Source organism: Eurypyga helias, unplaced genomic scaffold (genome assembly GCF_000690775.1).
Source record: "Eurypyga helias isolate BGI_N326 unplaced genomic scaffold, ASM69077v1 scaffold25132, whole genome shotgun sequence".
In the NCBI taxonomy this organism is placed as follows: Eukaryota; Metazoa; Chordata; class Aves; order Eurypygiformes; family Eurypygidae; genus Eurypyga; species Eurypyga helias.
This window is the reverse complement of record NW_010235637.1, coordinates 54,828-65,954: the sequence shown is the minus strand read 5'-3', so window position 1 is coordinate 65,954 and position 11,127 is coordinate 54,828. Positions and strand designations below refer to the sequence as shown.

The 11,127-nt window shown below is 51.8% G+C and overlaps 1 protein-coding gene across 2 annotated transcripts in view; it reads left to right on the top strand.

The window, feature by feature from the left end:
- Positions 1-4,647: 4,647 nt before the first annotated feature.
- The window catches only part of LOC104506031 (ephrin type-B receptor 1), a 50,959-nt gene continuing 44,479 nt past the window's right edge, over positions 4,648-11,127 (top strand). For both annotated transcript variants that reach the window (XM_010146830.1, XM_010146831.1), the window contains exons 1-2: positions 4,648-4,663; positions 8,872-8,936. In XM_010146830.1, the coding sequence (XP_010145132.1) occupies positions 4,648-4,663; positions 8,872-8,936 (81 nt within the window). The remainder of the gene's footprint in view (positions 4,664-8,871; positions 8,937-11,127) is intronic.

The window sequence follows — 11,127 nt, the reverse complement described above, 5'->3', positions numbered from 1 at the left end:
GGAAATGCAGGGTAAATGTTTTGATTTTTGGAGCTTTCCTCATAGGCAGTGCTATCCCGGAGTAAGGCAGAATAAATCCAGCGGGGAAGGAGAGCTGCAGGGAAAGGGTGGCAGGTCTGGTGCATTAGTTCAGCAAAGCTGATTGCACCTGCTCCGGTGTTTCCTCGGTGCTGGGAGCCTTGAAAGTTGGCTTTGCAGCCAAGCGCGGTGCGGCCATGAGACACGCGTGTGCACGCTGCCGGGGAGATCCCCTGCAGTCCCACGGGTGAACGTCCTGTGCGTGTCCAGGCGTGAAGACTGTGCGTCCTTTTAATTTATCCTAGCGTGTGTGATTGCGGATGGTATTGATGTTTATGGCTGCTCTGGCTTCTCGGTTGACCAATTCTGTATTTAGAGGCTATAATTTCCAAGGGAATCCCAGCAGATTAGGAGCCCGGTTCCACTGAACTCAGGCTTCCATAGTCCTTGTCTATGAAATCTCAAACACTGCTTTTATCTTTTTAAATTCTGCCCGCCTCTGCCCTCCTTTTTTTGGAGCTCCTTGCTTTCTTATAGCTTGATGAAGATCAAGCCCTCTCTTCCCAAGAGAAAAGCTCCTGGCAGAATATCCTTCTCTTGGGTGAGCTCATTTGCTTCCATCCAGCCTGGCTGGAGCACAGCATGTGCAGCCAACGCTGTCACATGGCTGTTGACCAAGTAGTGAGCTACAGAAAAGTAGCAGGAAATACGAAGTGGTTGACCTTGGTCCCTGATGCTTGGTTTGTTTTTGCCGTCTGTTAAGGTGCTGTGCCTGCTGGGATGTACGATGGGGTTGGGGTACTGGATCCTCCTCGCTCACCTGGCTGGTGAAATAGTTGCCCAAGCCAGCAGGCCTCCACTCAAGAAGTCCAGTGCTGTTAGGCTGCTGTGCCCAGCCGTGACGAAGCCACCCTATTGCGTGTCAAGGGATAATGTCCTCGAGCTCCTGACCTTCATCTGCTTTGTGTGTGCTCAGCGATGGCATTGGGTGGTGAAGAGCGGATGCTGGCCCTTCTCCAACCTAAGCAATCCCTCATTCAGGCCATACCTTCTCACACCACTTAGCTGGACCTCGAGTTGGAGGCTGTTACTTCTCCTGGGCAGCCTGACAGGCTTTTCAGATGGTAGGGTTTCTGCTCATCCCTGGGTGGCTGAGTTCTTCTTCCACATCTTCTGGAGGAAGAAACGAGTAACTGCCAAGCTTGACATACGGTGGGTTTCAGGGCAGGCTACAGTGTTAAGTTATGTTTGCTGGCAACCCAGCCTCGAAAAAGCGAAGATGAGGATTTAAATGCATAGTGACATTGTTCTGTAAAATGTTCTCCTGAAAGATAGCCTTGTCATCTTGCAGCCCTGGATCGCTGCTGTGGTGGAGGAGCTGGACTCTTGGGATGACTGGGTCTGTCTTGGTGGGCCAGAGCGTTCGTTAAAGAGCTCTCAGCCCTTGGTGCTGCTTGACATTGAGTTACCAAACGCATCTGTGCCCATCTGTAAATCCTTACATATGGACTGTGACCTGTGCGTATACTGTGTGTGGATTTTGTGTATCTGTGGCCTGTGTGCAATTATACAACACATGGTGTCGGCAACTGACTTTGTCATTACGGGAACAAATGAGCTCCTTGTGTTTGGAAAATATTGAGTTACTTGTGATGTGCTGTCCTGAGATTCTCCCATTGCTTCCAATGTCTGGTTTGAGTTCGGTGGGTTAAAACTTGTCCCAGATTTTCTAAACTAAGTTTACAGTTTGGAAAATAAAAGGTATTGCAAGCTCTATCTCCTCCCTCTTATCTTTATATTTGATTTGGTCCCCTTTGTCTTTCCCCCCTCCCGTGATGCGTGCTTTTTTTGGTAACTCTGTCGTTTCCTTCCCTCCCTCTTATCTCTCCCTCTGCAGTTCTCTCTTTTTCTCTCTATTCCTCTCCCCCTCTCCCCCCACAGTAATTTATTTGCAGGCAGGTTGTCTCTTTGATTTACTGTATCTCTCCTCGGTAGGATTATGATGAATGGATTGTATGGCTCTGGCTGAGCTCGTCCAACACCATTTACCCACGCTGGGTCAAGCCCCTTCGGAGCGTGAAAACTGAGGGGAGATGCTGGGTCTCCTCTGCGTGCTCTGCAGGGAGGAGTGAGCTCAGTAAATCTGGGCCTTATGGTCTACTCTTTACATTGCCTTTGTGCTGGTTTTAGTCAGGAAACTTTTTTTCTGACAAAAAAAAGTCAGCAGAGGGGTTTTAGTCTGGGTTTTTCTCTTGCCTAGTACGCCAGGTTTGCCGTGTGCGTGTGTGTATGCACGTACATTTGCAAAAATGTAAGCAGGTATTTTATTGGGCGCTTTCAGGCACATCAACCAGCATCTTTCAATTTACTATATCCTGATGTGGATAGCATTTGCCGCTTGTAATTAGAGCGTTTCATCTCGCAGTCGCAGCAGGCAGCGTTTTATTGATAAAGTTGTTATAGAGTTGCTGAGCAAACACCCCCAAATCTGAGCTTCATTAAGTTATCGCCTGCCTTGCTGCGATGCATCTTCATTGCGCGCTGAAATCCATGCCATTGACGGGGGATCCCGGAGGAGGGCCGGGGCTGTGCCGTGTGGCCGCAGCTTAATGCATCCCGTCACAAATTGACACAGCACGCTCGTCCTCAGCTGATATATATAAATTCTTTCCCTTTACAGCCGAAAGCGGGTTTTTTTTGGTGACCGCAGCTCTTCCCCCGCGGGCTGGTGGCCGTGGGTGGTGGTGTCACGGCTGAGATGCCTTTGCAGAGTAGGCACAGCTGCTCCTCTGCCCTGAGACGTTCATACAGACCCCAAAGCCTCGGCGGGTGCCTTTAAAATCATGGAAAGTGTTTTGTGTTGACTTGTTTTGTTGTTGTTTAGCGCATCCTCTCCCTTCTCGACTGTGTTTGTTATTTGGTGGGTAATCCTTCATAACGAACCCGCGGGAGATTGATGGGGAGAGCTCGTTATGCACTTCCAGAGCAGTTTCACTGTCATTCTGTAGCAGCAAAATGCACCATTAAAGGCAGAGAGCCATGGGAATGATGGGACGTAATTAGTTGTTGCTGTAATATTTTTGATTGAAAGTGTATAGATATAGTAAGCAGCTCTTTCGGAAACCGAAGCTCTCGGGAAACTGTTAAGAGGAGCAGCGCTTATCAAAGGGGAGAGGGTGATCCTGCTCTTACCCTGCCTGCCTCTCCGGCACCGTAATTAAACCATCTGGGAGAGGTCACGGCATTCCCACCGCAGAGCTGCCGGCTCCTTCACCACACAAGGGGCAAGCAGTGGTTCTCCCTCCTGATTTGGAGCAGGAAATGGTTGGGGAGTCCTCCTGTTTTTGGGTGGGATGTACGCCCAGCGACTCACCGCCTCAGTCCCTGCGGCACAGCCTCACAGATCTCGTCTTCCTGATTTTTCCCAGCTTAGCCTGAAGTTCAGGATATATTGAAAACTTGCATGGGCGAACCTGCACCGCATCTGTGTGGCGTTGTGGTGGGTAGCATGGTTAGGGAGTGCAATGCAGGATTGCTCAGGCGACATCCTCATGTGTGGTTGGAGCCCTTCTTCTGTGGGGAATAGTGAGAATTAAATTTGAATTATTCCCCCAGCGCTTTCTTTCCGTTGACGCTGAGAGGCGCGATGCAAACCACGAGCGCATGGGTCGTGGCGATGAAAGCCATGATGCAATCTGGGCTCTGCTTGAAGTCACGGCAGCCAGGGGAAGGCAGAGCTTGCGGCATCATAGCAGTTAATGTTATTTAGCACTAGTCTTTGTAATAAAGCATCTTGGCTCTGTTTCTCTATTGTTCCCTTTCGATGGTAATGTCACCAAACTTGGACAGAAGCTTCCCAAGCTGTGCGTTTGCCTTGGGCTGATTTTGCTCAAGCTCTTGGGAGAGAAAGAGGGGGTAGAAGGAAAGCTTGGCGTTGATGAGCATGAAATAGAGGGGAAAATATGCTGCTTTGCTTATGGAAAAAAGCCTCGCTTTTGTTCCTCTTCAGAAAGTCATGCTATGGGGGCCAGGACTGCCCGGCAACGTGCCCTGGGGCTGGACCATGCACTGACCCCAACGGCGTTTGCTCAGGCTCACTTTGTGCTTTGCGGGTGCACGGGAGGATGAGCCTCCTGAAGATCCCACCCACGGAGCACCCTCTGCCCTTCTGGACCCTGGACCTGAGCCCCGCACGGCCACACATGCCCTGACTATGGCTCAACAGTGCCCTCCCATCTCCCTTCCTGAAGGCTCAGCTATCAGCACGCACCTCTCCGCTCCCCACGCATCTCGAGGGGCTTATTTCCAGCAGCTGGCATCCTTTCCAAATCTCCCTCTACCCATCTGTTGTTATCAAGGCTCCTTTCTCCTTATTTTGCTTAATTTCTATCTTTTTCCTCTTGGTTGTCTTAGACATGCCTGCGTCTCTTTGCATATGCCCAAGCATTTGCTTTCGAGTGCCGTAGGCTGGTTCCTGCCATTATCTTCTGCAGGAGTGAGAGCTGCTGCCTCTTGCTCTGGGAGAGGGACCATGTCCCCGAGGCATCTATGGAGGAGTGCAGCACTCATAGAAGTTTCTTCGTGGCCTCCCTGAGCAGAAAATTTGTTCTCTTATCTCTTTCTTCCCAGATGGCAGCGTTGAAACGTGATCGAGTTGGGTTGGCCTCCTTGCCACCATCTCTCTCTGCCCGTAGGCAGACCCTGGGAAGTCACACCTTCTCATGGTGGGACTCGGCAGGAGCCCTCCGTGATGGGGAAGTCTGAAATATGGGTTCCAGGCTAGGAATTTCAGGAAATAATTGCCACTTCCTTTTGAGTAGTTCAGAAAGGTTTTTCTGGAAGCGGCTTAAATCCTATCGGGAAGGATGGTTGGCAAGATGGCATCAGCTGGTGTGAAACAAAGGCTCCTGCGACCGATCCTGCGCTGCTGTGCTCTGTGCCCAGCTACTCTCACCCAAAATATCTTGTTTGCCCCTGCCGCTTAAGTGATGCCAGCCCACCCTTTGGTCCCCTGAGCCACGGGGATCTGGCTGCCTCTTGCACCCGTTTGCCCGGGGAGGGTGCGGGGAGCCCGGGATGGCAGTGAGTCCTCCCTGCCTGGATCCCTCCCTGCCTGGATCGCGCGAGTGCCATCACAGATGGATGCGCTGCTCCGGCGGCGAGGATGCTGGTGCATTCTAATTGCTGGCATCTTTACTCGTTACGAGTGTAATTGTGAGTAGACGTTTGTTTTTGTATTGATAATTAGAGACTGGAACAGATGGCGAAGGCTTAGTTTAAAGTAATGTGTCCATTAAAGAAAATCTACTGTATACAGCTGAAGATTCTTCACTCTAAGAGAGCTCATCTCGCCGCAGCAGAGCTCGTCTTCTCCCTAACGAGGGCTTCAGCCATTAGAGCCTGGTCAGCTGCTGTCAGTGAAGGCTCCGGGCCTTAAGACTTCTCCAGGCAAGCGTGTCGAGCTCCCGTGGGGGCGGATCATCCGCTGGGCATCCACCCGCTGTGCCCACCTGCGGTGGGTCAGGTGTGGAAGGGGTTCCGGAGGGAGCGGTACCTTGCAGCAGGCAAGGGGAGGGCAGCGTCTGCCTGCGCTTGCCTTTAAGCACCGAGCCCGGGTGCTGGCACGGTGCAGTGTGGGGACTGGCTGAGGCAGGTGGACAGGTGGCACGAGGTTCACCCGACGTGGCTAACGATGCCCTGCTCAATGGAGGAGGCACGGGGAGATGATGTACCCCTCTGCTGACCCATCTGGGAGGGGTTTAATTAGTACCCAGTGCCAAATAATGAGGACTGGTCCTCCCGGCAGGACAGAGCAGGCAAGAGGAGCGTGGGAGGAGAGGTGCGAGGTATCTGTGTGACTTCTCTGCTGATTAATGATGCTCAGGCGCTGGTCCATGCTAATCCCCTTGTTAGCAGGCCGAGCAAAGGGATTTTACTGCCTGCCCCTCCTTTGCCCACTCCCAAGGGATGGATAGCCAGGGGGATGATCCCTATCTTCCCCCACCAGCAGTGATATTTTGATGCCCAGAGACGGAGACGCGAGGGCTGGGAGCCCCATCTTGTCCCCTCTTTCTCTGCGGGGTCCTGGGGCAAGAGGCACTGGCATCTGGAAACAGCCCCCCTGCTGAAGAAGAGTGCTTGGCAGACTTAGCCCTGAGCTGCCTGGCCATAAATGTCCCTGCGGGGTTTCCCCCGGGGTCACGGCAGCACTCGTACCTCCCAGAAGATGAAGTAAAATCCAAGGTTTCCTCCAAGAGGAAATAGCAGAGGTCAATGGGAAGTCGCTCAGCTGAGCACTTTGGTGCCAGTACCTCTGCGGTCACGGGGGTTGTTTTAGAGCTGAAAGGGGAGTTAACAATTTTATTTTCTTTTATTAAAGAGAAAACCCAAACCAGCCAACCAGCCGATTTTTGCAGGTTATGGATCTTCTTGTATATGGCAGTGTCCTTGGGAGTTGGGATAGGAGATGGTCTGTAGAGCTTCCAGCGGTGGCTCTCAGCCCTCTTTTCCCTGGGTTTGCCAATTGCTTTAGAAACATTTGGAGATGTTGAAGTGCAGGTTACGCATCTGCAGTAGAAACTTTGGGAGTGTGACCTCCCTGGCTGCAAGCCACACAGTCCCCCTGGGACTTGGGAACCCTCTACAGTGAAAGCTTCTCTGTGGTTCTTTTTAATTGATACATTTATTTGTCTATTTGGTTATTTTGAAGTTTCCTGCTTTGGGAGCTGCTGAGTGTCACACTGGCATTGCTGCTGTGCCTTCCCGCTTTGTTTCTGAAGCATGGAGCCTTTGGGGAGGAACAGAGCTGGAGGAAAGGGGTGGGATTTTGGAAGGGGACCCTGAGCTGGGAAGGATCCCAGTGGATGCCACCTCGGAGCGAAGCCAGTCCTTGCGTGCTACTGTCCTGGACCACGGCTGTACTTTATCAAGAGTACATTCCTCTGTCATTGCCCCACTGACAGAACCCTGAGCTGCTCAGGGAAGGAAGCTGTAAGTGTGTGGAACAGGAAGGGAGAGGATTGAATGAAAATCCTTTCTGAATAAACCCTTGGAAGAAGGCTCTTTCCTGTAATGGAGCATGGCTTTATTTACTGCAGAGGGTGGGCAAGCCAGGTCTGGGTCCCAGCCTGGCCACGCTCCCGGTGTCACCCTGGGCTCTGCTGCCTCAGTTTCCCCTGCAAGGCACAAGGACACCCTGTTTGCTGCAGGGATAACCACGAGGTGACTCATGGGCTGTTGGAGCAGCCCTCCCCTCACAGCCCCATCGGGAATGGGGACTGGGAGATGTTTGCACGGCCTTTCGCTTCCACCTTCGCATCTATTTATGCACGGGCACGTCCGCATGCTTATTTGAAGGGCTGTAGCGAGGATTAATGACTGTTTAACAAGGTGCGGGGCTGTTCGCAAGGGAAGGAAAACTCTGTGGCAGAGGGCGGCGGGACCAGAAACTCCCTGAAGGTCTGGAGTACGTGCCCCCAGCCCCGTGTTGGGGCTTGTGGGGAGTTTCAGCTGGGATGTGCTCCCCAAGAGTCTTTTTGCTCCATCTCCGGGCATCGCTTTGCTTTCCCTGCCTCTGTGGCCCTGCTAACCTCTCCGGGAGCCAGACTGGGTCAGCAGCTCCGGCGAGGGTTTTGGGAGAGGGAGTGTTTATCACTCGTGGCAGGGTGGGGAGTTCCCGGTCACGTTGGCTTCCCATCCTGGAGCAGCCGGCAAAGGAAGGGGTGGGAAGATTAATAGGAGTCTCGTTTCCCGCTTGCGATTGCTGGAGCAGGCGTGGAGCAATTAAAAGCAGCAGGCCGTCGGCAGTTCATATTCCTGGGCTCATTTTTATTTCCTAATCTTTATTTCTCTGGTTGCACCCATTTTCCTGTCACTGCGAAGCTGCTGTGAGTACCTGGGACAACCGAGGAAAGGGGAGGGACGGGGGATGCTCAGCTATGCCAGCCGCCGCATCTCCTCCTTCCGTTTGGTCGAGACACAGGAATTGTGGAAATTAATCTGCATGTCTGCTTGCTGCAAACAAATAAATAAAACCTGGAGGGTTTTTCCCATCTGTTTCTATATGTTGTTGCTCTCACTATTATTCTTGTTGTGTTTTGTTGTGGGTTTGTGTTTGGTGTTTTGGTTTTTTTTTAAGAATAAAAGTAGGGAAATGTCAGCTGTATTACAGCTTTCAAATATTTCCCATCAAAAGACCCCCAGCAGAGGAACACTGCTCCAACAATGTGGGTTTTAGTCATGTATCACTCTGACAAATAATGACTGTGTGCAACGACAACTCAGGGCGCCGGGCAGATGCAGAGCATAAAAGGAGGATGACTAGCGTTGCGGAGCGCAGCAAATAGCTGCGAGCGAGTCGGATGGGACCCACCGAAAAGCATGTGCAGAGGGGCTGTGGGAGAGAGTGGGCTCTGCCCGCCGTGGGAGACGTTCCCCCAGCCTCTTGCTGCTTTCAGAGACTTAATGCAAACTTGCTGCTAGGGATTAAACAAGGTTCTGTCCATGTGTGTAATGGCTCCATGAAATGCAGCATCCTTCTTAATTTTTTTAATTTGTTGTAGTTGGTAACACTATTTCGCCTCTCTAGGCCTGGGAGGGTCAGAGATGGCAGTGTGGGCTGGGTTCAGGCCATGACTCTTTGCAAAGAGTCTTGTCCAACACCGTTTGCTCCGGAGTGAAGCTGCCCTTAGTTCAGCAGATGTATTAACACACCTGCTGCTTTACTTCTGAGCAGCTCCAGGGGTCAGATGCATGTTCCGTGACAGCATCTGAATGTGTTTCTATGGCTCTGTGTTCGTAACGTCATCGAAAACTCCAGGACTAAATAGCTTTCCTTTTCTTGTGTTTCCTCAGAAACTTTGATGGATACGCGGACAGCGACAGCCGAGCTGGGCTGGACCGCCAACCCTCCTTCAGGGGTAAGTGCCACTTGTCCAGCTGAGCCTTATGCAATCTCGTGGGGCTCATGTTCTTTATCTTAAAACTTTGGTGAGGAGCTGGGGAAGTCACAGTGGAAGCAGCGATGCCCCAGCGGGCTGGCATGGGGTGGCCAGGGCATCACTGTGCTGAGCTGCACGGCTGGTCCAGGGCTGAGCATCCCTACCCTGAACTGGTCCTGGGGTCTTGACAAAGATGGAACTTTTCTGGATCCCTGTGCTCTCTCCTTCCTTGGCTGTCTTCTTCCCAGGTGAAGGGTCTGGCCCCACCACTGCTCTCCATCCCCCCACTTGTGCCTTGCCTCTCCTTGTGCCAAAAGGCTTGTAATTAGGAAACATTAGCAGGCTCAAAACAGCTTTCATACCTGGAACATCATCCGTAATTGCACTCGGCAGTGCTCTTCCCTGGCTATTAATGTCACTTTTATGAAGTAATGAGGAACAAAACACCCTGAGGCACTTAAAACATCTTTTTTATATAATACGAGCCTTTGAGGAATGGAAGCATAAAATAACCTGACTCACATTCCCCTGGCAGAGAAAGTGAGAGATGGAGCTGGGGGAGAGAGGAGCGGCAGTGGGAGGGGATGTGAGTTGATGGATGGGCATCACGGTGGGACAGGCAGCTGGTTGGGCAGGGACATGTCCATCCCCAGGGCCTCCAGGACATGGCACCAAAGGGGAAAAGATGCCAGCCTGGGTTTTTGTGAGGGCGTGACTGGCTTGGCCAGGTCTTCCAAAGAAGTGAGGTTGCACACTGTCACCAAAGCTGAACCACACATACTGTGGGCACAAAGTCCTTTCCAGTCACACCAAAGGTCCTTGAAACGTGGGGCTTTGCCACTGAATTGCTTTGGAAAAATCTGGGCCCAGATAAATTGCTGGCAAAATGCAGGGGGACTGCGTGCAGGTGAAGGAGACAGGATATAAATAGCTGCCTGCAGCTGCTGTCGCTGAAAGCCCATGCAAGGCAGGCAGGGAGCTTGTGTCGTAAGGCACGGTGGTCTTGCCTTCTGCGGAGGGCAGAGCGAAGCCTCTCCCCACCCTGCATCCCTCTGCCTGCATCCCTGCATCCCTCTGCTTGCATCTGTGTGCACACATCCTTGCAGCCATCCAACACTCGGACCTCAGAGAGTTGCTGGCAAGTCTTCTCCTTTACAGAAGCGTATGTTAGAGTTCCATAAAATATTTTAAAATACCAAATTCTTTATTTAAAAGATAGAGGGTCAGTCTGTAGTATGTGTTGGAGAACGTGACTTCCCTTTTGAAGTCCCCTTGCTTGTGGATTAGGCTTTTCTTTGTAGCTTCAGGTGCTTTGCTGGGGGGATATGGAACATCTTAAGGTGCATTTTGGACTCCTGGAGTGAACCCTCTGTAGGCATCATGTCCCAGCCGAGGCAGGTTTTGGAGTAGGCTGGACACCAGTTGAAAATAAGCAGTGTCTTCCTCTTGCTTCAGGCATGTGGTACTCTTCATGAACTGCCCAGTCACAGCGCTGAGTTTTAGGGTTTGTCCCATTTAATAGCTCACAGCAAATATTTGAGGGCAGATTTGTGCCACTTCTTGGCTTGTCGTGTGGCAATAGCCAGTGTTTGGGCGAAACTTATCCAGAGCAGAGGTGCCAGGAAGGGTTTGTAGACTGCGACCCATCCAAGCAGCCTGGCGAGGACATGCTGAGGTACATGTGGGGATTTCTGCTTCTGCTGGAGTCAACAGAGGCCCCAAATCTGCTTGCTAGTCTTGTTTTTCATCTTCAGCTACCAGGAGCAGTCCCCCTCGGGCTGTGCTATTTCTTCTTCAGCCTGAGCAGCTCAAAGCTGGGGTAAGAAACCAAAAGTTTCCCCTCTGCCCTGCCTTCCTCCATCAAAAAAATGAGAGTGTGTGAGCAGCCTTGCTGTGGGGCTTAGCAACAAGCTATAGCTTCACAGGAGCAAGCGAAGAAGGGAGGAACTAGAGAGGGAAGCAAAGAAACAAGAGGGAGAGGAGCAGCAACTGTCTCTCAACAGGACCTTACTGCTCCCTGGGGCAATGGGGAGGAGATGGGAGGATGAGAGAGGGGCTCCTGGCTGCTGCTGGTGCATCAGCTCCTTCTACCAGGCTCCTCTTGTTTCTCTTGGGGCTGGGGGTACAGGGAGTTGATGAGCCACTTCTCTTGACCCCAGGGTCACTGTTG